The sequence below is a fragment of the Cuculus canorus genome, chromosome 27 (genome assembly GCF_017976375.1).
Source record: "Cuculus canorus isolate bCucCan1 chromosome 27, bCucCan1.pri, whole genome shotgun sequence".
Taxonomy (NCBI): Eukaryota; Metazoa; Chordata; class Aves; order Cuculiformes; family Cuculidae; genus Cuculus; species Cuculus canorus.
This window is the reverse complement of record NC_071427.1, coordinates 6,462,800-6,488,472: the sequence shown is the minus strand read 5'-3', so window position 1 is coordinate 6,488,472 and position 25,673 is coordinate 6,462,800. Positions and strand designations below refer to the sequence as shown.

At 58.1% G+C, this 25,673-nt stretch overlaps 2 protein-coding genes across 9 annotated transcripts in view; one reads left to right on the top strand and one right to left on the bottom strand.

Annotated features, from left to right (window-relative positions):
• GNG7 (G protein subunit gamma 7) overlaps nt 1-17,299 on the top strand; it is an 83,971-nt gene extending 66,672 nt beyond the window's left edge. For 6 of the 8 annotated variants that reach the window (XM_054049821.1, XM_054049824.1, XM_054049822.1 and 3 more), the window contains 2 exons: nt 8,338-8,456; nt 12,510-17,299. In XM_054049821.1, coding sequence (XP_053905796.1) covers nt 8,376-8,456; nt 12,510-12,635 — 207 coding nt within the window. In that variant the 5' untranslated portion in view covers nt 8,338-8,375 and the 3' untranslated portion in view covers nt 12,636-17,299. Of the gene's footprint in view, nt 1-4,476; nt 4,608-4,650; nt 4,898-8,337; nt 8,457-12,509 lie in introns of those variants that run through there. The other 2 variants (XM_054049828.1, XM_054049827.1) reach the window with 2 other exon arrangements.
• Nucleotides 17,300-22,146: 4,847 nt separating this feature from the next.
• GADD45B (growth arrest and DNA damage inducible beta) lies at nt 22,147-24,153 on the bottom strand. Its single transcript, XM_054050218.1, has 4 exons — nt 23,927-24,153; nt 23,728-23,829; nt 22,967-23,180; nt 22,147-22,823 (listed from the first exon to the last, which is right to left on the bottom strand). The coding sequence occupies exons 1-4, from the start codon at nt 23,962-23,964 to the stop codon at nt 22,710-22,712; spliced, it is 468 nt and encodes a 155-aa protein (XP_053906193.1). The 5' UTR covers nt 23,965-24,153; the 3' UTR covers nt 22,147-22,709.
• Between the last annotated feature and the right edge of the window lie 1,520 nt (nt 24,154-25,673).

Sequence of the window (25,673 nt, the reverse complement as noted above, 5' to 3'; positions counted from 1 at the left end):
GGAGAGAAGGGAGAGCTTAAAGCCAGATCTAATACGCAGGATGAGTTAAATGTGGGAGGGTTTCAGGCTACCCTGGAAGCAAGGTCTCCTGAATGTTCCGCAGCTTAGCTGGCAGATGTGTCCTGCAGGATTTCACGCTCTCTCAGCCAGGTAATCGTTTCCTTTAATGGGAAGGAAACAGAGCTACACGTCTCCAGGGATGCTCTCTCCTTCCAGACTCCTTGGCCACTTTGAAAGTGGAGCAGTTCAGGAGACAAAATACTTAAGCAATTAATGGATCTTCTGACAAAGAGAACTGCGCTGAGATAGATGTCCTCTGTCCTGTAGCTGTACTGCATGCTGGGGACGGGTGACACGGAATCATGGAATGGTTTGGGTTGGAAAGGACCTCAAAGCTCATCCAGTTCCAACCCCCTGCCACGGGCAGGGACACCTCCCACTGGATCCGGTTGCTCAAAACTGCACCCAACCTGTCTTTCTCCTAATCGCCAAGCTAAACCTCCCTTGACACAACTTGAGGCCGTTTGCTCTCGCCCTATCACTTTTTACTTGGGAGAAGAACAAGGTGTGCATCATTTCAACAGTGTGGATAAACCCTTGTCCTGCACCAGACACAGAGCGATGCCCGGTGCTTCCCACCGCTGCCTCTTTAAGGAACTTTTCTCCATCCTGGGATGGCTCCTTGCTGCGCTCTCCCCGGGTATTGTCCCACGCCATAGAAATCTGGAGGTCTTAAAGGAGGAGGGTGGGGGGGAGAAAAAAAGAAAGAAAAAATTGCTGCACTCAGGAAAAAATTCAATAGCTCATTCAGCTGCTGAGCTGCTGGTGCAGGAAGTGTAAAAGAAAAATGGAGCCGGCTTTGTTCTGCCCAGACAAGGAGTAAATGCCACTGCCCTAACAGCCGGGGTCTGTTCCAAAAAAGCATGAGGTCATCTTTAAAAGCAGTAACCACCGCACGGTTTTACGCTGGGTTACCAGGCTCAGGCTCCCCACCTCGTCTCCCCTCCCTTTTTCCTGGCACCAGCCTGGCTCGGCGCTCGGGATGGCTCCGGCGAGGTGTGTGCTGCTCCGCTCCCGTGCCGGGGCTGCTGGTGGGCGCCTGGCCCCGCTCCAGAGTCTCAGCGGAGGGGCTGCGGGCTTTTCATCCGTGAGGGAGCTGCTCAGTAATAGGGGCCTGGGCCACTCAGAGCACAGGGGCTCAACTCTCCAGTCCTTGGGCTGCCAGGCACGGCTGATACAGCGCTGCCTGTGATCCCACGGGAGATGGTTTCGTGCACCTCTGTGGCTCCAGAGTTGGTGCCCTCTCAGCAGGGTGGGCTGTTCCACCCTCCCTGCTCGTTCAAACACACTTTAGTTAAGGCTGAGATCTAGGAGCATATCCTCCTATCCTGACCATCGCTGTGCATCCTTCATCCCCGCAGCGGACGCTGGCACCTCATCTCACCATCCCTGGGGTGGGAGGATAGTGGGAAAATGATGCTCCAGACAGCCTGGCTGCTCAGAGTAAGCTGCCACGTGCTTTCCTTCGGGAAGCTTTAGCACAGGGACACCCATGAGCACCAATCCCATTGTGTTTTTCACTCGAGGGGGTAAGGCAAAAGCAGCGTAACTCCGGCAGTTACTGAGATGCTCGCCTGTTTATTTAGCCATCTAGGAGTGGCCGCTTCCAGCTATGAGAAGTATGGGAAGAATTTAGAAACTGGAGGGATCAGTGCATATTTCTTTCCTAGCGTAATGCTTCCTGCCACTCGGCTGCAGAGGCTGCGGGTGGGAGCGTGCAGGTGGCACCGATTGCATAAAAGAGAAAGGGGTTTATGCTGCCTCAATGATTAAGAGTGTTGGGTGTCAGGCTGGCAGCCCCGCACCGTGTGTCTTGCAAGGTGCAGGTCTGAGGCGTGCTACGGCAAGCCCAGTTTCTTGGCACACCACGATGCCGAGGGCGGCAGTTTCAGCCTCGTGACCTGGATCCTGTCGTAACATTTCGGTGCAGCGCCGAGGGCAGGGTGGGACGCAGGGACCCTTTGTGCAGCTCACAGGACGGAGCAAGATGTGGGATGCGTGGCTGAGCCCCGTCCCATAGTCACCTTGCTCCACGCCACGGGGCTGCCCGATCCCTCACCTTCCAGCATCGCCGAGAAGCACTGCCGGCGCAGGATTGGGAAATGGATGGAAGCCCTGCTGGGAGCCAGACTGAGATGCTGGATGGAGGAGGCGTCTGCTTCCACACGGAGCTTGTGCTGAGTCATGACTCGTTAGAGCCAGTGCTGCTGTCATCGCTGTGCGCTGACTCAAGAGCTGAGCTGGGTTTGGTTGTTCTTTTCCCACTAAAGCAGCCCAAATCGTTCCCTCTGCAACCGGCCTGATCCGTGGAGAATCAGCTGATGAAAAGAAAAGGAGATGCCGGCCCTGTAGGCATCAATCAGTCCTGCTTTGACGTCAGGGGGCTGTGCAGAACAGACACTGGGTACTGAGAGTGCAAACCAGACCTGTGTAAATGCTCTCTTCACGCTTGCTTCGATGGAAACATGGGAGTACTGGCAGTAACAGTAATTCTTATGAATTGCAATGAATAATCCTGTTTTGTAAACACTGAACAACCTCTTTTGCTGAAAGTGTATGAAGAATGTGAATGCAAGAAATCTGCTTTTGTAATACTGTGATCCTTCTTTGACTTAATCATGAAGTCTGGTTGAGGAAAGGGCATTTGTGGTTCTCCTTGGGCCAAAGACTGTGCCAATGCAGGATGCAGTTGTGAGCATCCTGCACTGGTTTTGGTTCATAATATGCAAACCAGTTTAAAACATCAAATCCTGATCATTCCAGATTTTATCCTAAGACAACTATTAGGTCTCTGTTCCCCTGTGTTTTTTCTAAAGAAGTGCTACAGCCAAATCCTAACTCAGGACCGGTTTGCTCCACTTCTGAGTCAGCTCTGTCCCTCGCCTCACCCCTGGCTCCCTGTTTACTTGCTGCGAGATTTCATAACCCTCCCTCTCCACCGCTTCTCGTAGAATCATAGAATGCTTTGCCTTGGAAGGGACCTTCACAGGTCATCCAGTCTGACTGCCCTGCAGGAGCAGGGACATCTTTAACCGGATCAGGTTGCTCGGATTTAGTTGTTATTGACCTTGGAATGCCTCTGGATAACAGCGTTGCCTGTGCTCCAGTGTTATCTTCATTCATTTTCAGTGTTTAACTTATTGCAGCCCCACAACCCCGTAGGTGAACTCAGGCTGAGCCCTGTCAATACTCCACAATCTGGGATCTGCAGACGGCTCCACTGCCAGAGGAACCGGGACGACAGCCCGGAGCATTGCAAGACCATCTGATGACTTCAGCCCTCCTGGAACTGCTTAAACAACAGTGGGAAAACTGCACGCCAAGTGCAGGCTGTGTTAACGCAATAGGAGCTGTTTCCCAAACTTGGGTTGTTCTTTCTGGGCAGTGCTGCCCTTCCCAGGAATGCTGCCAGGGACAAGTGGAGGATGGATGAGCCAGGAGGGCAGGAGGTGCTCCGGGAAAGATGCGGGAAGATTTATTTTCTGCTGAGTGATGTTTACGGTGACTCAGCAAAATGCGAGCGGCGTTGTCATTCTGCAGAGTCACGGCTCGATACCGGGAAAGGCGAAGTCCACAGCCCGGCGCTGGGAAGGGGTGGGGGGAGGTCAGTCGTGGCCAAATTCCAAAGGCTTCGTCTGCCTGGCAGGAAGGAAGCCTGGCTGTATGGATTATTTCTCCGTGGTCAGATGACAGAGTGGAGGCAAGAGGATGTGCACGAGACCCGGGCGCCCCAACTGTCCCAATGCCTCCTCCCCCAGCCCAGCTGCAGCCCTCGCCTCCCCAGACCTTCTCCAAATGCTGGTTTCTTTAAGTGTGCCGATAGGATAAGGGGGAACAGTTTCCAGCTGAGAGAGACTGAGATGAGATCTTAGGAAGAAATGTTTTCCTGTGAGGGTGAGGAGGCCCTGGCCCACGTTGCCCAGAGCAGTGGTGGCTGCCCCATCCCTGGAGGGGTTCCCCCCATCCCCAGGTTGGATGGGGCTTGGGGCAACGGGATCCAGTGGGAGGTGTCTCTGGCCATGGCAGGGGGTGGGATTGGATGGGCTTTGAGGTCCCTTCCAACCCAAACCATTCTATGATTCGATGATTGGAAAAGGGACAACGTACCTGTGCCCTGCGTGTCACCCTGATTCACATCAGACGTACTTCACTCCACGTGCTTCTGTGTGGCTTTCTTCCAAATTCCTTTCCCTCATGAGTTATTTACACACCCCTATAGCTCTGCTGAATGACATCTTTACAGTTTGCTTTGGCTTTTCAAAAATCCCGAGGACACCCTACATGTGCCAGGCAGCAACCCAGGACCTTTTGTATCGATGCTCTCCAGTCGCTAATGACGCGCTCTGTTAATTATTCACCTGGGTAACAGAAGCCAGTTTTAAGCTCCCGGTCCTGGAGCGTGGCCAGTGGTTGTGGCCGGGTTACCTGACCCATTCCAGGCTCGAAAGCGCTGCAGCTCCCGCTGCTGCTCTGCCACAGCCCAGGACCACGCGGCTGCGGTGTCATTGCTGACTTGGAGCAACCGAGGAGCCTTTGGGATGGATGGGGTGGGCAGCTGCTGTGGGCTGCAGGTGGGGGAGGATTTTGCATCTAGCACAACTCCCTGTTGGCCTTTCTGAGAGCTCGGCTGGTGAAATTTGTTCTTGGAAATTTAGAACGCTGCGAGGGGAGCCGCACTGTCAGCCCAGCGTACGGGAAGCCACCCACTCGCTTCCCGGTTCCCCCGAGGGAGCCCTTGCGGCGTCACTGCTGGGTGGCAGCGTTGAGGAGGAAGCAGAAGCTGCTGCTGCAGATGTTGTTGCTGTAAAACCGCGAACCCTATGTTCAGCAGCGAGAGGTGCTGTTCTTTACACTTGGTAGAGGCAAAATGCGTTGGTTCTGTAGGCAAAGCAAGGTCGCACCAGGTGCTGGAGGGTGGTGATGGACTGGAGAGTGGTTGAGGCAGGGCAAGGCAGTGCCTGCCCTCCTCCGAGGGCTGCAACCACCCAAGGAACGCAGCGTTTCTGACCCACGATACCAGTGCTGCCTTCACTTCTCAGGTTCCATGAAACCAGGCCACTGGGAGAGTAGGGAGTAAAAGCTTTTCCCCCTTGCCAAGGACTTGTAAGACCGTAGTTTGGCCTTTCGTGCCGTGCAGCAGAGCTCTCTCCGTGCTGTGCTTAAGAAAAAGCATCCTTCCTGCAGCCAGGGCAGTGTCGCCCGTGCAGTGTGAGCTGTGGGATGCGGCAGGGATGCAGGATACTGCAGACAGGAACACTGGATGCTGCAGAGATGGGGATGCAAGATGCTGTGGGAACAGGGGTGCAGAATGCTGTGCGGACAGGGACACGGAATGCTGCAGGGATGGCAGCGCTGACTGCCTCTCCCAGCTCTGCAGCAGATGTTCCCTTAAGTAACTCGCCCTGGACTGGTTCGTCAGCTTTGTTCCATAAACAGGAAGCTGGGAAAGTACAAGCAGGTGATCTTGCGCTGCTGCAAACATAAATTACATCTGATTGCTTGTGTATTTTTTCCCTCCAGCTGCCTGCTAACTCCTTCTCCAGGTGAAGGATTGTTTTGTCAATGAGGAGTGAACTGTTTGCAGTGGGGAGGTCTTTCAATAGACTTAGGAAGAGCTGGATCCTGAGCTCTTCCCTGGTCCTAACGCTGTGGAGCGCTTCCAGATATCTATTCTCACCAGAGCACGTGCTGTGAGCAGGGATTTCTTTGGAAGTATGGGTGAGCAGAGGGTGGCCAAGAGTAGCTGCTTCTGCCCCAGCTGCCTTACGGGAAAAACTTCCCTGTTTCTTCCTGATGACATAAATATTGGCAGCAGCACTAGTGTAGTTCATGTCCAGCTTGTGCTCAGCCTGAACAGGGAATTGCAGGAACGCCAGCTGCTGTTCTGGGATCCTGAGGATCTCTGAGGGCTGGGGTCTGTGTAGCACTTGGTACAGAAGGAGCAAGCAATCTCCCAAGATAAAGCCTTCCCACTTGCAGGTGCTGCTTTTTTGTGGGAAGAGAGCAGAGCGTTCCCTGTGCTGGGTCAGGAAGGGCTGGAGCAGCGCCCGCCTGCCCGGGCGAGCAGCAGGTTGTGTGGGGCTCAGCGTCCGGATCTGGGACTTTGGGTGCTGGTTGAGACCCGAGCCCGAGTCCCGTGTGACACAGGCATTGCCGTCCCACTTCCCTGCAAGCAGTCCCTCTGGCAGCACTGCAGCTTAGGAAATCGGGGCAGGCAAGGAGGCTCCTGCTCTGGCACCAGCCTACTTCCTTCTCCCTATTTCCACAGTACCAGGCTTTATTTCAACAGCCTGGCTTCCCAGGTCGCCCTGACTAACGTCTTCCAGCGCTCAGGAGGTGGAGATTTCCGAATAACCCTGTTAATTCAGGGAATCGGCTCACGGCTGAAGCACCACTTGTTTTCTCCCACAGTGTTCAGGTTTGCGAACAAAGCCGAGTGCGTTCAGGGATCGAGAAGTTCAGCACACGTTGCACGCTGCTGCCAAGCCAAACAATCCCCAAGAGTGCCGTTGCGGTCTGGAATAAACTCCCCTAATGTCTAAACACAGGCGAGACAGCTCGAGTCTGCCTGGATTTTAGATAGGGGAGACACTCCTCCCTTTCTTCCCCCACTGAAGGCAGCAGTTCAGCATCAGCTTTGAAGCTGCCGGTGCTGGGGAGGAGGATGGAGGAGCCTGTAATTACAGCCAGTGGCGAAGGGCTGTGGTGGGCGGCTGGCTGGGGCGCCGGGAGCGCCACTGGATCCAATCCTGGGTTTGCTTTGGCTCTGTCCTCCTCCCAGCATCATCCCAGGTTTGTCAGGCGGTGGGAGGTGGAGGTGGTGCTCACTGCAGCTTTCTCCCCAGTTCCCGGTGCTCCGAAATGGTCAGGGGCTGAGTCACAGCCGAGCAGGGCGAGGAAGTGACTTTTCCTGACACCTCTGCAGGAGCCCCGTGGAGATGGTCATAAAGAAATGACCTGAGAACAGTGTCTGGCTGAGGGAGTCCAGCTCAGATGGCGTGGCCGGAGCTGCCCTCCAGTGTGCCACAGCCCTGGCTGCTGCCCCGCCTCCAGCCCGAGGGACAGCGAAGGATTTTGTCAGTCTCATAGGCAAACTTTTTTAAATGTCATAGAATCATAAAATGATGAAATGGTTTGGGTCGGAAAGGACCTCAAAGCCCATCCAGTTCCACCCCCTGCCATGGGCAGGCACACCTCGCACTGGATCCAGTTGCTCCAAGCCCCATCCAACGTGGCCTTGAACACCTCCAGGGGTGGGACAGCTACAACTTCTCTGGATAACTGGGCCAGTGGAAAGTGTCCCTGGATGAGCTTTAACGCCCCTTCCAACCCAAACCATTCCATGATTCGATAATTAAAGCCCCACGATCAGGCCAGCTGGGGATGGGTGCAGAGTTTGGCAGCTGGATGGGGTCTGTGAGACCCTCAGAGACCAAGCACTTGGTGCATGGAGAGGAGTTGTGCTCCAGTCCTGTTCCACTCTGGCTCCGTCTTGCCCTGCAGGGCTCTCCTCATTTCTGGGCCCTTATTTTGCACCATTTTTGTGGAAGGTTTCTTTGAGACCTGAGCTGTTGGTGCCTCTCATGCTTCCGTATCCCCGCCGTGTCCGTGTCCATGGCTGTCCTGTGCCGCCTTCCAGCACTTTGGCATCTGGGAAACCTCTTTGCCGAGTCCTGGCTTTCCAGCCAGCCTGACACCGTCTGCTGCTTTTTTTTTTCTTTCTTTCTGCTCTTTTCAGAGACATCAATATGTAAAACGATGGATAAATAGCACAGGTCTGTGCAGTTTTGAGCGTTTTCATCAGAGCCTTGCACAGAGGAAATGCTGACGCAGGGCAAGACAATGGCAGCGGAGTGAGGGGAGGTGAAAAGAGAGGGGGAACATCCAGGAGCTGCGCAGTGGTCACAGTCGAGCAGCGCCCGTGTCCACCGTCCCACTGCGAGCAGCACAGGGCAGGATACACAGGCTGGGAAAGTTCTGTTCCCTTTTCCAGTCAGTGAAACACTTCTAGCAGAAGAAGTTTCATTTTTCCCTTTCATCGGCAAGTTTCTATTTGTTTTTTTTTAATCAGAAAAGCACGCACCCAAAGTACTGCTTAAAGGAAAGGAGAACTTGAACCAAACTCAGGAAACATGAAGTCGGTGTCATCACTTTAGAGCTCTGGAAGCCCTTTGCACATGGCTGCCAGTGAGGATGTGCTGTGCAACCCTTTCAAAACGATATGATATGGCGGCTTCATGTGATGCCAACCCTGCTCTCCTCCTCCTTGTTTTGCAGGATTCTTGCGTGCTGGGGCCTGGAGCTGATGGCAGACAATGTCAACAACTAACAACATAGCGCAGGCCCGGAAGCTGGTGGAGCAGCTCCGCATCGAAGCGGGCATCGAGAGGATCAAGGTGAGCACAGGAGCTGGAGCAGGACAACACTTGCCACATCCATGGTGGGCAGGGATGGAGAGGGAAGGGTTCCTGGGAAAGAGCTTTGGGTTTTTCCTGAGCCCATGCATGCGGCTGTGATGACTCTGGCTCAGATATTGCAGCAGTTCTGCATGAGACCCCTTCCTACGGGCACCACTTGTACTGGCAGATAAGGTCGCAGCCTGGGCACCTTCTCCCAGATGTCAGAGGTGACCACATGATCCAAAGGCAGTCCAGCCACAATCCAGAAGCGATCCAGCCACAATCCAAGGGCAGGCTGGCCACTAGAGTAAGTTTCTGGAGCTCAGCTGGGCACAAGCAACCTGTGAAGGTATAGAAGCTGCAGGAGCCAGACCCAGCAAAGCTTTGCAGAGCCCATTCACACACTTTCCAGTCTTGCTTCCCCATTTATTTTAGGATGGCTTCACTGTGCAGTTTCTCTCAGGAAGCTGCTGCCTGTGCAGTGTTTTCTCAGCTGCTGCTCTTCCCATTTCTTACAAATGACAAAGGACGGTAGCAGACCTGCACTCTGGTTTGAGACACATTTATGGTAGCAGTAGGGAAGGTTAATTTTGTGTTGCAGTCAAAGTCCTCCAGGAGCCGGCACAGTGATTGTCCCATCCCTGGAGGTGCTCCAGGCCAGGTTGGATGGGGCTTGGAGCAACTGGGTTCAGTGGGAGGTGTCCCTGCCCATGGCAGGGGGTGGAACTGGATGGGCTTTGAGGTCCCTTCCAACCCAAACCATTCCAGCATTCCGCGATACCTGGGCTCGTTTGGCCACGTGAGCTCTGGGGAGAAATATTAGCATGTGGGCAGCAAATCCCGTCTCTGTGAGTAGGAAACCCCCAAGCACGCTCTGAATTTACACCGCGGTCGTCACCCGGCTCTGCACTTGGTCTGCAGGGTGGGTTGGGCTGCTCTGCTGCCCGTCCCTCTGAGAAACTCCCTAGGAGTGGAGGAAAGAGGGGAGAGATGAGAACTGTTCGTGGAAAGCCGCTTGTCAGTAAGTCATGCAAAGGAAAGCCCCATGCCTGGCAATGAAAGGCACAGTGAAACCGAAATAACCATGAGACACAGGAGTGTTAAATTCATCATCAAAGAAAGTTTTCTTTGCCTTTCAGTCCCTTCTGCAGCAGCGGGTCCTCCCTCACCTTTGGTTTGGATGTGCAGGAGCTGCTGCTGCTTTGAATAGCTTGGGGTTTTTTAAGCCATGAGGTTTTGTAGCTGTTTTTAGTGCCTCCGCTTTCCAGACTGCAGCGATGCACCCATCAGTGAGGCTTTTTTAGGGAAGACAAAGTAATTACAGGTCTTCCCCCAGCCCAGCCATTGCTAAATTTCTTCCGAATTACCGTGTCTCCACTCCAGGATCCCAAATGGTGTGCACTGAGGAGGAGGAAGGGAAGTGTGCTTCCCGACCTTTGGAGCTATGACTATCTTAAATGTGCTGCTGAGAAAGAATAACAGTGGCAGGACCACAACACGCAGCTATTAGGCTGAGTGGAGAAGACGCACTGTCTGGGCAAGCTTTCAATAACACTGTGAGCCACAACCTCAGTTCTGGGGCTGCCAAGCCAGCCCGTGCCCGTATGCGGTGTTGGTTAGACGAGTCCTGGCTCCTCCAGCTCCTGCTCTCCCTGCCTTGCAGCCGAGGCTGGCAAGAAGCATGTTTGCCTGCACATAAATGAGCTGAGATGTTTGGAGATGAGGGGAATGGGCAGCCCTGCAAACTGCCGGTGAAGCTGTGCCAGCAGCCAGAGTGGCAGCGTGAGGAATGCCCTCTGATTCCTCCCTGTGGGGTCTGACAGGCACTGGCACTGCAGGCAAATCAGAGAATCATTAAGGATGGAAAAGACCTCTAAGCTCATCCAGTCCAACCGTCAGACCAACCCCACCGTCTCTACTAAACCATGTCCCCAGGTGCCACGTCTACATGGTTTTTGAGCCACCCCAGGGATGGAGATTCCCCCACTGCCCTGGGAAGGCTCTGCCAGGGCTTCACCACTCTTTGGTAAAGCATCTTCCCCAATATCCAATCTAAACCTCTCCTGGAGCAGCTTGAGGCCATTTCCTCTTGTCCATCCCTTGTTTCTTGGTGGGAGAGCCTAGCACCTGCCTGGCTCCAACCTCCTTCCTGGGATATGCAGAGTGATGAGGTCTCCCCTCAGCCTTCTCTTCTCGAGACCAAACAGCCCCAGGTCCTCCCTCAGCAGCTCCCAGAACCCCTGAGCTCCAGCCCCTGCGAGGCTGCAGAGCATAGTGATCCCTGGTTATGCCACAATGCCAACAGCAGAACCGGAGCCAGGGTGGCAGGAAAGAGGTGTGGAGATGCTTTTTGTCCCTCCTAAATCATGGCTCAACTCAGCTGGGAGGGGTGAGTTGCCCCAGTGTCGAGCAGCCACAGAGATCCCAGGAAAGGAACCACTGCCATGAACCTCGCAGCTGCAGCCGGTCACATCTGGCCACCCAGATGTGATGTGATTGTGTCTATGTTTTGTGTTTGCCTTATGTTCAACCAGCTATTAAGTTAATTAAAAATAAAGGGGTTGCTGTTGGTCTCTAGAGCTCCTGGCACCTCCCTGCCCGGACTCCCCAGTGCCTCCTGCCCTGAGACAGGGTGGCTGCGGTGCTTGCCCACCACCGCAGTCCCCTCAGCTGCACTGCACCGCGCTCTCCGTTCCCAGAAGATGGCTTTGAACTAAAATAAGCGGAGCCTCAAGTAATGGTCTCTAATGGTTTCAAAACCTCCCTTTCCAACATCAGAGGCTGGCCGCTCTCAAGCAGGCATTTTTTCCTTTCTTATTTATCCCCAAGCCCTTAAAACCAACAATAATATCTTCTTCTAGATCTCTTGCTTGTGGCTGGGAGTGTTTTTCCCATGCTCATCGCTTTGTTTGTGTCAGACCTGACAAACTCTTTTTTCCATGCCCATTTCCCCTTTTCATTTGTCACCATCTCTGTGAAGTTGCTGTTACGAAAATCTGAATGTCAGGGTCTCTTCCTCCCCGGTGGAGCCTGGGAAGCGTCTGGTGGTGTTGTGTGGGATGAGCTCTGTGCCTTCACCTGGCTCAGTGTCCAAGTGGAGACATAGGCAAGAGAATTGAGTGCACCCTTGGCACGTTTGCCAAGGACACCAAGCTGTGTGGCATGGTTAACACGTTGGAGGGAAGGGATGGCATCCAGAGGGACCTGGACAGGCTGGAGAGGTCAGGCTGGGCAGACCTCATGGAGTTCAACAAGGCCAAAGGCAAGGTCCTGCACCTGGGTCAGGAAAATTGCAAGCACAAATCCAGGCTGGGTGAAGAATGGGTTGGCAGCAGCGCTGAGAAGAACTTGGGGAGCTGGTGGGTGAGAAGCTCAATGTAAGGTGGCAATGTGCACTTGCAGCCCAGAAACCAGCAGTGTCCTGGGCTGCATCCAAAGCAGCGTGACCAGCAGGGAGGGAGGGGATTCTGCCCCTCTGCTCCTCTCTGGTGAGACCTCACCTGAAGCCCTGCATCCAGTTCTGGAGTCCTCAGCACAGGGAGGACATGGAGCTGTTGGAGCAAGTCCAGAGGAGGCCACAAAGATGATCCAAGGGCTGAAGCACCTCCTGTACAAGGACAGGCTGACAGAGCTGGGTTGTTGAGCCTGGAGAAGAGAAGGCAGCGGGGAGACCTTAGAGCAATTTCCAGCACTGAAAGGGGCTCCAGGAAAGCTGGAGGGGGGAGCTCTTGATCGAGGAGTGTAGGGATGGGATGAAGGGGAAGGGTTTGAAGCTGAAAGAGGGGAGATTGAGATGAGATCTCAAGAAGAAATGTTTTGCTGTGAGGGTGGGGAGGCCCTGGCCCAGGTTGCCCAGAGCAGTGGTGGCTGCCCCATCCCTGCAGGGGTTCAAGGCCAGGTTGGATGGGGCTCGGGGCAACTTGATCCAGTGGGAGGTGTCCCTGCCCATGGCAGGGGGTGGAACTGGATGGGCTTTGAGGTCTCTTCCAGCCCAAACCATTCCATGATTCTCTGATTCTCATTAACCTTCTCTTTTCTCCCAACATTCAGGTCTCGAAAGCATCTTCCGAGCTAATGAATTACTGCGAGCAACATGCAAGGAACGACCCACTGCTGGTTGGAGTGCCCGCTTCGGAGAATCCTTTTAAGGACAAAAAGCCTTGTATCATCCTATAGCTTTCCTCGCTCTGGCGTGTGCGTTCTCTCAGGCAGGGCACCCTTCTCCATCAACTGAAACCAAGCTACAAACGTACAACTGCGCGGAGGGGTAAACACTAAATGTTGGATTCAAATAGAACTTAAATCTTCAAAACAAACAAACAAAAATTGGAAGGGGTTTAGGGCAGTGTGGCTGCTCCTGGGCAGGAGTTGCATCAAGAAGGGGCAAAACAAAAAAAAACAGGGGTTAAAAAAACAGGGTTGAGGGGTGGGGGGAGTCTTTTTAATAGCAACGTTGGAAATCGGTCCCGGGGTGGTGGAGGCAGTGGAGGTTTTATTGAATCCGCCCATGGGATGCAAGACCTGAGCATTGGGACCACACGGGGAGAGGCTTTGAGCAAAGCTCGAAGTGGGTCTGATCCAATTAGTTTCCAATTAGCGCGTCGGTGCAAGGGTTTGCTCTGTTTCTTGAGAGGGAACAAGGGAAAAAAACACCAACCAGAGCACAGCTTGGCAAAGCACTGTGCAAATGGATAAACCAAGGCTGGGGAGCTCCCTCCCTGTGCCACACAGCTCTGCTTGGATGAGGGGATGGCACTGCGGGGAAACACTCTCTGCAAGGGGATGGCACCGTGGGGAAACGCTCTCTGGTGTCACATCCCTCAGCCGGGAGAGTTTCCATGAGTGGCATTAGGAAGCTAGGGCCATGGGAGAGGCTGGGCTCGAGCCCCTTTGACCACTTCTGGGATTTCTCTCTCCTCTTACCACTGGTTCTCCTGAGCGGGGCTGCACTGGGGGCAGGGGGACGGGGCTTTCCATCATGCAGCAGCACGGAAGAAATCATTTAAAATGGGCCTTTTGGAGAGTTTCAGCCCAAAACACTACAATTGGTGGATTTACCAGCATTTCCCATCTCACTTTTTCTCCTGAGAGTGGCAGGTTAGAAGTCATTCTGCCCAGTTAATCTGGGAAATGAGCGTAAGGCTGTAGAAGAACTATTCCATTCACTTCCCATCCCTTGGAAGTCTTGAAATGCAATTGAAATGGGAAGCGCTTTGTTTACTGACATTAAACGCATGTGTGGGATAACGCAGCGCAGAGCAGCCAATGAGGAAGAGGAGAGAAGCAGGAGAGCCTTCCTCCCTCTGCCCTTCACGGAGCAATGGCAGCGATGGAGCCGGGCAGCTCTGAGCCAGGGAGCTCTGAGCCGGGGCAAGCGGATGCTCAGAGGAAAGATCAGAGCTCAGGGAAGTCCCAACTGCGTCGCTGGAGCTGATGCCCCAGGTCTGCTGCAGCCGTCAGAGCCGCGGCATCACTCACCAGCTTCCAGCTTTGCCGGGAAAAGGATGAGTCCTGTGCATTGGGTTTAGATGACCGAGCCTGGGCTGCATCCGCGAGCAGAGCCCAGAGCTCGGTGGCTCCTTGGGAGATGACAAACGCTCCCTACAGAAGGCAGAGACACAGTTTGGTTATCCTGGGGTACGCTGGTGCCCATTCACGGTTATCCTGAACACAGGCACCCCATGCTCCTGCCCAGAGAGAGGTGGTGCCAAGTTCCAGGTTTGGGAAGAGAAGCTAAAAAAAAAATACACCTGATTTGAAATCCTGGGAATTTTCCCATTCCCCCAGTGCTTTGGATGTGATTTGAAACGCCACAACCTTCCGCTGGGATGGAAACCACACATGGCCAAGCCCTTCATGGTGACAGATCCACCAGGAGCACGCAGCAGAGTGAGGCTGGAGGAGATCCTGATTCACCGAAGCCGCTGAGCCATGCTGACACTTTCCACCGTGGTTCGGTTGGAGGGAGGGAACCTCGCAGCCCATACTGGATGCTCAGGCTGCTCCAGGAAGGGCACTGGGAGGCTTTGCTGGCCACGTTCTGGAGGCTGACGGAGTTCTGGGGGCGTGAGGAGCTGCCCAGGGCGATGCCAGGTCGTGGTCCAGGCTGGAAGGCAAAGGCAGGGAGAGGAGCAGAGCCCGCAGCCTCATGGCTGGGACCCGGGGAAGGCAGATTGGCATCTTTCAGGAGGAAGAACAGTTCGGAGAGTCTTCTTCCCACGATGCCGAGGTGGGCTGAACGCAGCCGACCTCCAGCACCAGCCAGCCACGCAGAAGGCTCAGCGGTGCCGGTGGAGGCTGTGGTTTGCAGAGATGCTCCATTTCCATTTCTTGGTTGCAGATATCTCACCATTGCTGGTTTTATGTACGCCATCGCTTGCCTTTGTAAAGGAAGTTGAAACCCCCCCTGTCTGTAACCCAAACGCCAACCACAGCTCCCGCTGCGTACGTGTTGCCACCGCTTTCCTAGGTCCTTCGCTGACTGGAGCGTTTCAAACCTCCCCACTGCGTCCTGGGCTTCTGACCTGGCACCGCCGTGGCACTGGGTTGCTGGTGTCCCATAGGATTTCATCCCACCCCGATGGAAGTGCAGGTGGAGCAGAGGGAAGTGGATTTATCTCTCTGTATGGCCAAGCTGTCCCCGGCCCTGCTCACATCCCAGCTTGGCACCACGTCTGGCAGCCTCCAGCAACCCTGGCACTGCACTGGGAAGCGTCCAGCAGCCCCGTCGCTGCGTTCGGCAGCCCTGGCACCTCACTGAGCAGCGTCCAGCAGCCCTGGCACCACACTGGGCAGTGTCTGTCAGCCCTGGCACAGCGCAGGCAACGCCGCCTTGTTTTCATTTCAAATCCTTCATCCAGCATAACTCCATGCTCTCAAATGCCACATCCGTAGTGGGAAGCGAGCAGGGTCCTGAGGTGCGCCTGGGTTTTGCCACAGCAGGGCTTTCTCTTCTCCACGAGGGAGTTCCCTCTGTCCTTAATCTCGTACAATTCCAGCCTTATTTTTCTACTCCAGATTGCTGATTCTTCCTCTATGTTAGAGACCAGCGCATGGTGCTATAGCTGGTGACACAGGCAAGTGCCCAAGCCGCAGCTCAGCCAGAACCTGCACGGCGGTGAGCGAGTGGCCGGCGTTACCGCAGCAGCCGCATTGCTGCTCTGCTCCAGACCCGGGCGGGGACTGTGTCCGCCCACCCTTCATCAGCTCGTGCTGTCCGCAGGGGCTCCTCGACCCAGATCCAGGCGGGTGCCAGCCCTGCCTGTGTCCTGCGCGCTGCCCTTCCACATCCTGCCCTCCCCAGCCCCTGGGATCACGGCAGGGCAGCTCGCTGCGGGATGCTCTGATGGCAGATGCGATGGATGGTGGCGTTCACTCTGCTGGTGAACACCACGAGATGCTGTGCCGGTGAATGCTGTGGGATGCTCTGTGGGTCAATGCTGTGGGATACTCTGCCAGGAAACACTGCAAGATACTCTGCTGGCAAATGCCATGGGATGCTCCTCTGGCAAAGCCAACCAGGCGCACCATGGTCCAGCAAATCAGGGTCAACTCACCTCCCCCTTATCCTTCCTGAGTGGTGCCTCTGTGCCAGCGGTGGGATGGCCAACGGTGGGGGAGGCGGCAGGGGTAGATCCAGCATGCGGCGGGAGCAGGGAGCATCTGCTTGGGTCCCCTGGGTGCCTGGGAATGGGGGCTCCTGGCACTGGGATGCCGGCGGCTCCTGGCACTGGAATACCAGTGGCTCGCGGCACAGAGATGCCGGGGTCTCCCAGCACAGGGATGCCAGCGGCAGCAGGGTCCTGCCGGGAGCCGAGCAGGATGGGCAGGGGGCTGCCGGTGGGTGCTGGTGTCTCTCCGTGGGTGACTCATTAGGTGGAAAAATCCTCGACCTTTTATTTTCTTCTTCTTTTTTTTTTTTTTATAATTTTCTCCGCATCTGAGTAAATCGGTGACCATTCTGTAGGTGTTTTTGTATAGCATAAATATAAGTGCAAATTACAGTAGTTGCTTGTACTTTGTTAGTGCATTTGCCAAAAAAAAAAAAAAAAAGGGAAAAAAAATCACAAAAAAAGACACTTTCCAGGACTTTTTAAGTGCTCCGGATGGCGAAGGGGGAGCGGGCGGCCTCCCTTGTGCCGCTGACGGGGCGTGGGGCTGGCGGCAGCCCCGGCTCCACAAAGGCCTTTTTTGGGATGTGAACACAAGTCCCAATCTGCCCGGCGTTTCTTTTTAGCCTGTGGCAAAGCTGTTGCCAAAAATAGAAAGGAGAGAGACTGGAAAAAGAAAAGGGAGTGAGGAATCGTTGCTTCTGTTTAATTATTTTGTCTCTTTTCCTTGTCCTCTCCTCCCTGTCTCGGGGACCATCCTGGCAGAGCTGGGGGACACCCGGGCACCCACCAATGCGGTGCTGGGCTCTGGTGCCGGTTCCGGAGCCTCCCAAGCCGGGATCCGAGCCGATCCACCTTCCTCTGGGTACTTAAAAAGTCAACTTTATTTAACAAAGATAAAATACTGCAGTTACTTCCTTGACCAGAAGCCACACGGCTGAACTTCACGCTCTTCATTTTCCCTCTCTGGTCTATGACGATGATGATGATGATGATTTCTTTGCCAAAACTCTGATCCTGTTGCCAAACGCGAATCCAGGATTGTAATGACCATATGTAGGAAGCACTCGGTGTCTGTAACGTAGGCTCCTCATCCCGTCTGCATCTTTCGGATCTGGTTTTCTTTCTGGTGTGCCATAGGCCAATTTCTCGCACAGTGTTTAATATTTTGTGGAATTGTTGTTCAGAAGTGAATTGATAACACAATAAAAAAGCTCACTTTTCATTTTGCCAGATGTCCCGCCCGGCCTCTTCTGCGTCTGCCGTGGGGGACTCTGCTTCCCCGGAGCGGTAGGTGCTGGGGTGGGGGCACGGCAGCCCCAGCGCTGCGGTGGGAGAAGCGTTGGAGCTGGGTGGTGGTGGACCCTCCTTGCTGCATCCAAAGCAGGGGCACCAGCAGGGACGCAGACCCCACCTGGAGCTCTGTGTCCAATTCTGGAGTCCTCAGTGCAAGAAGGACATGGAGCTGTTGGAGCGAGTCCAGAGAAGGCCACGGAGATGATCCAAGGGTTGGAGCACCTCCTGTATGAGGACAGGCTGAGAGAGTTGGGATTGTTGAGCCTGGAGAAGAGAAGGTTGCGGGAAGACCTTAGAGCAGCTTCCAGTACGGAAAAGGACTCCAGAAAGGCTAGGGAGGTGTTCTGGATCAGGGAGGGCAGGGAGAGGATGAGGGGGAACAGTTTGAAGCTGAAAGAGGGGAGGTTGAGATGAGATCTTAGGCAGAAATGTTTTGCTGTGAGGGTGGGAAAGCCCTGGCCCAGGCTGCCCAGAGCAGGAGTGGCTGCCCCATCCCTGGAGGAGTTCCAGGCCAGGCTGGATGGGGCTTGGAGCCCCTGATCCAGTGGGAGTGTCCCTGCCCATGGCAGGGGGTGGGATTGGATGGGCTTTGAGGTCCTTTGCAACCCAAACCATTCTATGATCCCCTCACTCTCTCCACAACCCCCTTGTTGGTCCCCTTCTCCCACCCTTGGGGGGCTCCTCACATCCCCTGATGTTCCCCATTAGCTCTGGAGCCGTTGCTCAGCTTCGCAGGAAGCACGAGGGCCCTCGTGTCCCGTGGAGCTGCAGTAAAACGAAACCGAGAGCCTCGAGAGCCTCATTTCTTCCGTTTTCAGAGAAAAGGAAGTGACCTCCGCCTGCCCTGGCGGTGGCCGTGTCCTCCCGCTTGGCTTCCCGGCAGCAGGGTCCGCGCTGGAGCTGGCGGCACGGCCGGCACCGCAGGGGCTGCTTTCCTGGAAGGCAGCGGCCTCCACGCTGGTGCCTTTGGAGAGAACCTTGGAGCATGTCCTGCCCGCTCGGTCCCTCAGGAATGTGAGCTCCTGCATACGGGCAGTCTGGAGCCGCGCATCCTCTGCGTGCCGAGGATAACTGGGATTTTTCAGTGTCTGACCCAGAATGCTGGGCTGGGAATGGTGGAAGTGGGACAGGGACAGGCAGCAGGACAGGGACAAGGAGGAGGACGGGGACAGGCAGTGGGACACACAGCGGGTGGCCCTGGCTATAAACTGCCTGCCTGGCTCTGCTGCTGCCAAAGCCGAGCCGTGGTCCCCGCGCTGAGCTGCATCGGTGCGGGGTTGGTCCTGGAGCGTTTCACAGATGTTCAAACTCCCCCTGAACTCACTTAAACCTCAGGGATGCCGGCAAGGCCGGGATCTGCTCCGCTCCCGAGTTCCCAGAATCCTGCTCCAAAGGGAACGCGCCCTGTGCTGGAGCCTGGCAGCGCATGAAAGGCGGACGGACCCTCCTGCGGGCACGAAGCCGTGGGCTCCATCCATCCAGCGTGGGCCGGCGATGGCTGGTGGCACCGAGCTGGGAGCGCAGCTAAAAATAACCCTCCCTCCTTCTCGGAGCTATTTTTAGCTTCCCCACAGCTATAATTATCCACCCTTGGCGTCAGGGCTGGGGAAGCTGCCGGCACCGGGGATGTGACCAGAATGGAGGGACATTAAATGGCACCGGGGATGTGACCGGGATGGTCTGGGTGGCATCTAGGTGTGGACATCACTGTATCCAGGGCCACCACTCCCGCATCCGATCCCATCCCAGCATCCCTGGGGACCCAGGGGATGGAACCCCCCTGCTCCAACTAAGGGGATCCCTCTGTGTCCCCCAACCTCTTCCACCTCTGTTGCGGTGGGGGATCCCACCCGTTCCTCTCCCCAGGGTGACGCGGGGACACTGGGATGCCCACGACGCACTGGGACCGTGACGCCATGGAGCAGCTTCCTGCTCCAGCATCCGGCCCCGTGTGCCTGATCCTGTGGCGGGAGGGGAGAGAGGTTGAGCGCAGGGAACCCCCAATCCAAGGGCCACCATCCCAGTCCGTGCCTCAGTTTCCCCACCTGCTGCTTCCTAACGGAGCTGGGGCTGGGGCGAGGTGCCAGAGAGGAGCCCCCCACATTGGATGCAGCTCCCTGGTGATCCAGGACCCCCCGCACCCCCGATGTGTGGGGCTCACATGTGTCAGGACACACACAGGGGGTTGTGGGGGTGCCTGTGGTGGGGACACTGGTGGGGACGCTGGTGGTCACACTGGGGATGTGAGCACAAGTGAGGATGCTGGTGACCAGAGGCAGCACTGGGGGGCTTAGGGGGTCAGGGGCAGCATTGGGGGGGTTTGAGGGGTTGTCAGGGGCAGCGTTGAGGACTCTGAGGGGTTTGGGGGGTCGGGAGCCACGTTGAGGGGTCTCTGGAGGAGTATGGGGTAGTCAAGGGCAGAGTCGGGGGGATCTTGAGGGGTTTGGAAAGGTCAGGGACAGCACTGGGGGCTCCGGGAGGGTTTGGGGGTTCAGAGGCTGCCCTTGGGGGGTCTGGGGATCCCTGGGCAGTGGGACGTTGGTCTCTCGTGCCCACGACCCGGTGCAGGATGAGGCCCCTGGGCTGTAGCGCATCCCATCTGGGGGAGTCTCCGTGTCCATGGGGGGCAGGGACGACGTGGGGGGCGCACGACGAGCGTGTGCGAGCGTGTGAGAGCTCCGGCACGCGTGTGGGCGGCTCCGCATGTGCCGGGGGGGGCTGCAGCTGCACCGTGGGTGTCCTGCACTGGTCAGGGGGTCCCGGGGGGCACCGAGCCCATCGTCCCCCACCTCGTGGCTCTGACTCAGCCCGGCCTGACGCACTCGTCACACGGTGGCTGCAGCGCGGTGACACCGGGCGCAGGAATGGCGGCAGTGGGGGCAACGCGGCCTCATGACGCTGCTTCACCAGGTTTGGGCTCAGCCCCACGGCCTCGGCCCTTGTGGGGGTCCCTGGGTGCTCCTGGGGACCAACAGCGAGGGGGACCCTGAGCTGGTGCTGCTGTGCCATCCCATGCCATGCTATCCTGTGCCATGCCGTGCCCGTTGCCGGCAATCCAGAGGCTCAGGCTGAGCAGCAGCCCGTCCCTCGCTGCCACCCCCAGGCTCACCCAGCGCCCCCCATGCTGCACGAGGGGGTCCCCATCCCCCCCGAATCTCCCCATCCGCAGCTGCACTCGGGGCGCAGGCTCTCGCTTTGCTGACTTGTGCTCTGGGAGTGGCGACTCGGCCCAGGGGCAGGTGGGGAAACTGAGGCACGAGAGGCTGCACGGCCAAGACTGCAGTCAGGTGAGGGTGGCTCAGGGCTGTAACTCAGCCCCCAGCTTCCCAGAGTGCCCCAGTCCCTCTGAGTCCCCCTCTTTGCTGGGGGAGGAGATGGGGGGGCCGGGCCCCACTGACCCAGCCCCGTGGCACCCACCTCAGCCACAGTCTCCGAGCTGAGACCGGCTAGCTCGTTGCAGGTGTGGCCACGCAGAACTGGTGACCAGGCTGGGTTTTGGGGTGCCCAACCCCATGTCTGGGGGTTGCTTTGTTCCCTGGGATCCCCCCCCCAGTTGCATTGGGGCACCCACAGCCCCAGGGATGGCTCTGCGGGTGGTGCTGGGGCTGGCACGGGGCCCCCGCTGCCCCGTGACCTCAGTTGCAACATTAACACCACCGTCCTTCTGTGCCTCAGTTTCCCCTTGCAGTCCAACCCCAAAGGGAGGGTGCTGGGCACATCCCCAAGATGCGAAGCACCCTGAGATGGCACTGTGTCCCCAGCTGGATGGGACGGACACCGTGTCCCCGCCAGGCAGGATCTGTGCCCCGGCTCTTCCTGGCCATAGGGCTGGCACAGGTCCTGGCCCTTGGCAGAGCCCGGAACGCGGTGTCCCTGGCCATGCGGCTCAGCCAGGGCACAACCGGGACTGTCACCCCAGGCTGACCCCGGTGCACACAGCATGGGGACATCACATGTGCATATGTGTGCGTGTGCACCGGGGCAGGGGGCGAGCGCGGGGGAGCTCAGCTCGGGGTGCAGGGCTGGCAGCTCCCACGCTGCAGCCTCCCAGTGCTCCCAGTCCCTCTCCCCCATTCTCCCTTATGCCCCGTCCCCCAGTGCTCCCAGTCCCCGAGGGCACTGGGCCCCGGCACGCACAGGTGTGAGCACTCACTGCCCCCCCAAGAGGGGTCCTGGGGGTCCCTGTTGCCCAGGGAGGGGGGACCCTGCACCCCTCCCTGTGGGGTGGTGGCACAGGGAGGGTGGCCACCGCTGCCTCAGTTTCCCCTGAGGATTCCATCCCCCCCAACTCCATGTCCCCAACCTGCAGGAAGGGGGTGGCAGTGGGTCAGTACGAGCACAAGTTCCCACAGTTTGAGGGGGACAGGGAGGGAGGTCTTTATCCTCCCCCAGCTGCAGGACAGGGGATGCTGAGAGCCCCCCCATGCCGTGTGGGGGGGAATTCCCACAGGGATGGGGAGTTCCCAGCCCTGGTGGGTGCTCAGCCCACAGATTCCCATGGGGGGAACCCCAAACCACTGGGTCAGCCCCCACCCCGGGGGGTGGCTGTGACTCAGTTTCCCACAGTGCCCTGGGTGGTTTTTGTGGCCAAACCCCATTTTTTGGAGAAGCTGGGGGGGGGGTCCACATGCAGCCCTGCAGCGAGGGACCCCGTGTTTGGCTGCAGAGCCCGGGGGGAGGTGGGGAGCGGGGCCGGTGCCAAGGGCAGCCGGGGGTACCCCCCCACAAAAGCCACTCCCTACGGGCACAGTTCCAGCGGAGCAGAGGCAGGCAGACACCCATGATTTCAGACATTTTATTGCAAATAATGACTTTTTCTTAACTCTGTATAAGAATAAACTCTAGAATCGGTTCAGTTCAGGGTCTCCAAGTAGCTCGAGTGCAACAACTGGCACCGGTGCTGCAGGTCTGTGGCTGCAGACAATTTATCCCTTGGAAAAAGCAGTTTGTTTGCAAAATAAATCCATTCCCTCTGCAGTCCTCTCCTCTGTCCAGACACAGATGCCAAAAAAAGAAAGAAAACCAAACCAGTCTCCATCTCGTCTCCGCAGCGCCAGGCCCGGGGCGCCTCAGCACCGTTGTCCCCCGGTTCCTGCGGCCAAGCACAACTCCGCGGCACAGCTCCGGCGCGCTCCAGGGCCAGCGTCCCACCAGGCATGGCTGGCCTCCTTCCCATGCCCACCGCTGCGGCCGGGCTGCTCCTTCTTCATTTTCCTCTCCTCTCCGGTTAAAAAGTAAAATAAAATCGGTGGGTGTTTGGGTTTATATTTTTTTTTAACTGGCCATTTCTCCTCTTTCTTCCCGATTTTTTTGATTCCTCCCGTTTCAGGTCCAGAGCTGGGCATCAGCGCTCCTGCAGGCAGACGTATGGTACCCACTGGTTCCTGTCGCGGCTCTCGGCGCAGTAATTTGCCACCTCAGCCAACCCTTGGCTCTTCCACGCATCCGTGTGTGGATTCTGGGGAGCAGAAGCACGAGGTTAGCACCACCGTCGCCCCAACACGTGGCCCTGAGTCCCTCCCCGTCCCTGGCGCTGTGCCCGGCGTGAATCACCGGGGCTGCCGGTGCGTGGCCGTCCCCGTGCATCACCGTCCCACTCACCGTGACTAAGAGGCAGTGGAGGTCGCGGGGCTCGGTGCCCGGTTCGGGCTCGCCCAGGATGGCAGCCAGGCGCTGCATGCCCGAGACACGCAGGATGTGGATGTCGTTGTCACAGCAGAAGGCTTGGATGAGGGTGAAATGGATCTGCAGGGCGATGTCACCTTCGTCTTCCTCGTCGGTGGCCAAAACGCACAGCACCACACTGTCAGGGTCCCTGTGGGCACAGCGTGGCGTTAGGGGGAACCGGAGCTGCTCCCCACCCTGGCAGCGTCTCCACGTGTCACTGGGGCCACCTCCACGCGAGCTGGGATGGGATGGGATGGGATGGGGGACCCCCCCTCCCCGACACCGGGGCTGCTCTAAGCAGGAGGGGATGGGGACAGACGCCACCCGCCAGGCTCCAAGCAGCAAGAGATGGGCACAAACCCCCCTCAAGTACCGGGGTTGCTCCAGGCTAGAGGGGATGGGAGTAAGAACCCCCTCCCCGACACTGGAGCTGCTCCAAGCAGGAAAGGATGAGAGACGCAATACGTTTCTCCCCCCGCAAGCACTGAGGCTGCTCCAAGCGGCAATGGACGGGGATAAAATCCCCTCCCCAACACCGGGGCTGCTCCAAGGAGGAGAGGATGGGGACGAAGCCCCTTCCCCAGCCCGGCCGTGCGCTAACTCCGCTCCTGGGTGCTCCCCCCATGCAAACCGTGCTGGTGCCGCCCGGACCGCTCCAGCCCCCCCTCCTCTGCCCAGAGCCCCCCGATACTCACACATTCATGAGCTTGGCGGACTCGTAGACCCCCACCGTGAGCCGGTCCTGCCGCTGCGCCGCCACCAGCACGCGCTCCACCGCCTCGCTCACCGCCTGCATCCTACGGGAGGAGGAGGAGAAAGGACCCGGTGAGCAGCGGCGGCGACAAGGACAGAGCCCCCCGGACCCTCCCCGAGCTCCGGAGCCGCCGCACTCACTTGCTGCTGTCGCAGGGCACCAGCTCCTCCAGGGTCATGGTGCAATTGTAATCCAAAGGGCGAACAGAGGGAGGCAAATCCCGAACGCGATAATCCCGAGAGCGGTGCTGCCGCTGTCGCAGAGCTGTCTCGGGGCTGCGGCGATGCTGTCGCTATGCTGTCGCGATGCTCCCGGTCCCCCCTCCGCCGCCGCCGCTGCTCCACCGCGATCGCTTCTGAGCTGCTCGCCTCGCCGGGAGCCGCCTTTTATAGCCTCGCGCCGGGGGGGCGTGGCCTGCGCGCGCCCCCGCGCCTCCCATTGGCTGGCGCGGCACAAAGCGCAGCGCGGGGAGCGCGCGGATTGGGCGCCGCCACCGGGGCCCCACGTGGGGCTGAGGAGGGCGGGGGAGCGGGGGGGGAACCCCGCCCCGAAACTGCCCTCCCCCCCCCCCCCCCCTCCCGGGGCCGAGCGGGGAGCGGGGGCGGCACCGGGGGGCTCGTCCCTGCACCGGGAGCTTGTCCGTGCACCGGGGGGCTCGTCCCTGCACCGGGGGCTGCACCAGGGGCCTCGGGTCTGCAGCGGGGGGGGATTCGGTCAGTGCACCGGGGGTCCTGTCCGTGCACCGGGGGTCCTGCACCGGGGACTGCACCGGACATCGGTCCGTGCATAGGGGACTGCACCGGGGGTCTTGTCTGTGCACCGGAGGTCCTGCACCGGGAGGGGTCCATCCGTGCACCGCGGGGGGGAGAGCTGTACGTGCACCGGGGGCTGCACCGGGGATCTTGTCCCTGCAGCGGGGGTTGCACCGGGGGTCGGTCCGTGCACCGAGGTTCTTGTAAGTGCACCGGGAGTCTTGCACCGGGCGAGGTCTATTCGTGCAGTGAGGGTCCAACCCCGCACCGGGGACTGCACCGGGGGGGTCTTGTACCGGGGGGGTCGATCCGTGCACCGGGGGGTGCGCTGTCTGTGTACCGGGGGCTGCACCGGGGATCCGTCTCTGCACGGGGGGCTGCACCGGGGCTTTCTCCGTGCACCGGGGCTCTTGTCCGTGCCTCGGGGGTCCAACCGGGCACGGGGGGGTCGGTCCATGGGCCAGGGGTTCTGTCCGTTCACTGGGGTTCTTACACCGGGCATCGGTCCGTGCACCGGGAGCTGCACCGGGAGGGTCTGACCGTGCACGGGGGGTCGATCTGTGCCCCGGGGGTGGGTTCGTGCAGCGGGGGCTGCACCGGGGAGAGGCAATTCGTGCATCGGGACGCGGAGGAGGTTCGATCCGTGCACCAGCACCGGTAACGGGGGGGTGCGGTGAGCTCAAAGCGGGGTTGACGGGGACACGGGGCTGCGACGGGCGGCGGGTGCCACCTACCGGACCCCCCCCGGTGCCGCCCACCTCCCCGCACACCCGTGTCGGTGCCGCCCCCCGGTGTGGGCACCGGGGCTCTGCACCTCCCGGTCGCCCCGTTCGCAGTGCCGGTGGGTCGGCGCTTGGGGAGGGGGGTGGCTCCGTGTGCGGGTCCCCCCGTCCCCGCTGAGCACAGACACAGCTCATCGCAGGGCATCCGGGGGACGGGGTCCGGAAAGGCAGCACCTGCCCGACCAACCGGAGCTCCCGTGACACGGGGACCCTCCCGGGGGACGAGGGAAAGGAGCGGCCCTTCAGTGGAGCTTTGGCCACCGTTTGTCACCGGGGTCAATACTGTCTGGATGGCCGAGCCCCGATGGTTGTGGTGAACGGAGCTCAGCCCCGCTGGTGGCCGGTCCCAAGCG

Excerpts from the sequence above, each read along its gene's own strand:
- GADD45B (XM_054050218.1), bottom strand. The coding sequence starts at position 23,964 with ATGACCCTGGAGGAGCTGGTGCCCTGCGACAGCAGCAA. Across the intron at positions 23,830-23,926 it reads GTGCCCTGCGACAGCAGCAA|GATGCAGGCGGTGAGCGAGG; the intron begins GTGAGTGCGGCG and ends CTCCTCCCGTAG. Across the intron at positions 23,181-23,727 it reads TCCGCCAAGCTCATGAATGT|GGACCCTGACAGTGTGGTGC; the intron begins GTGAGTATCGGG and ends CTGTGCCCACAG.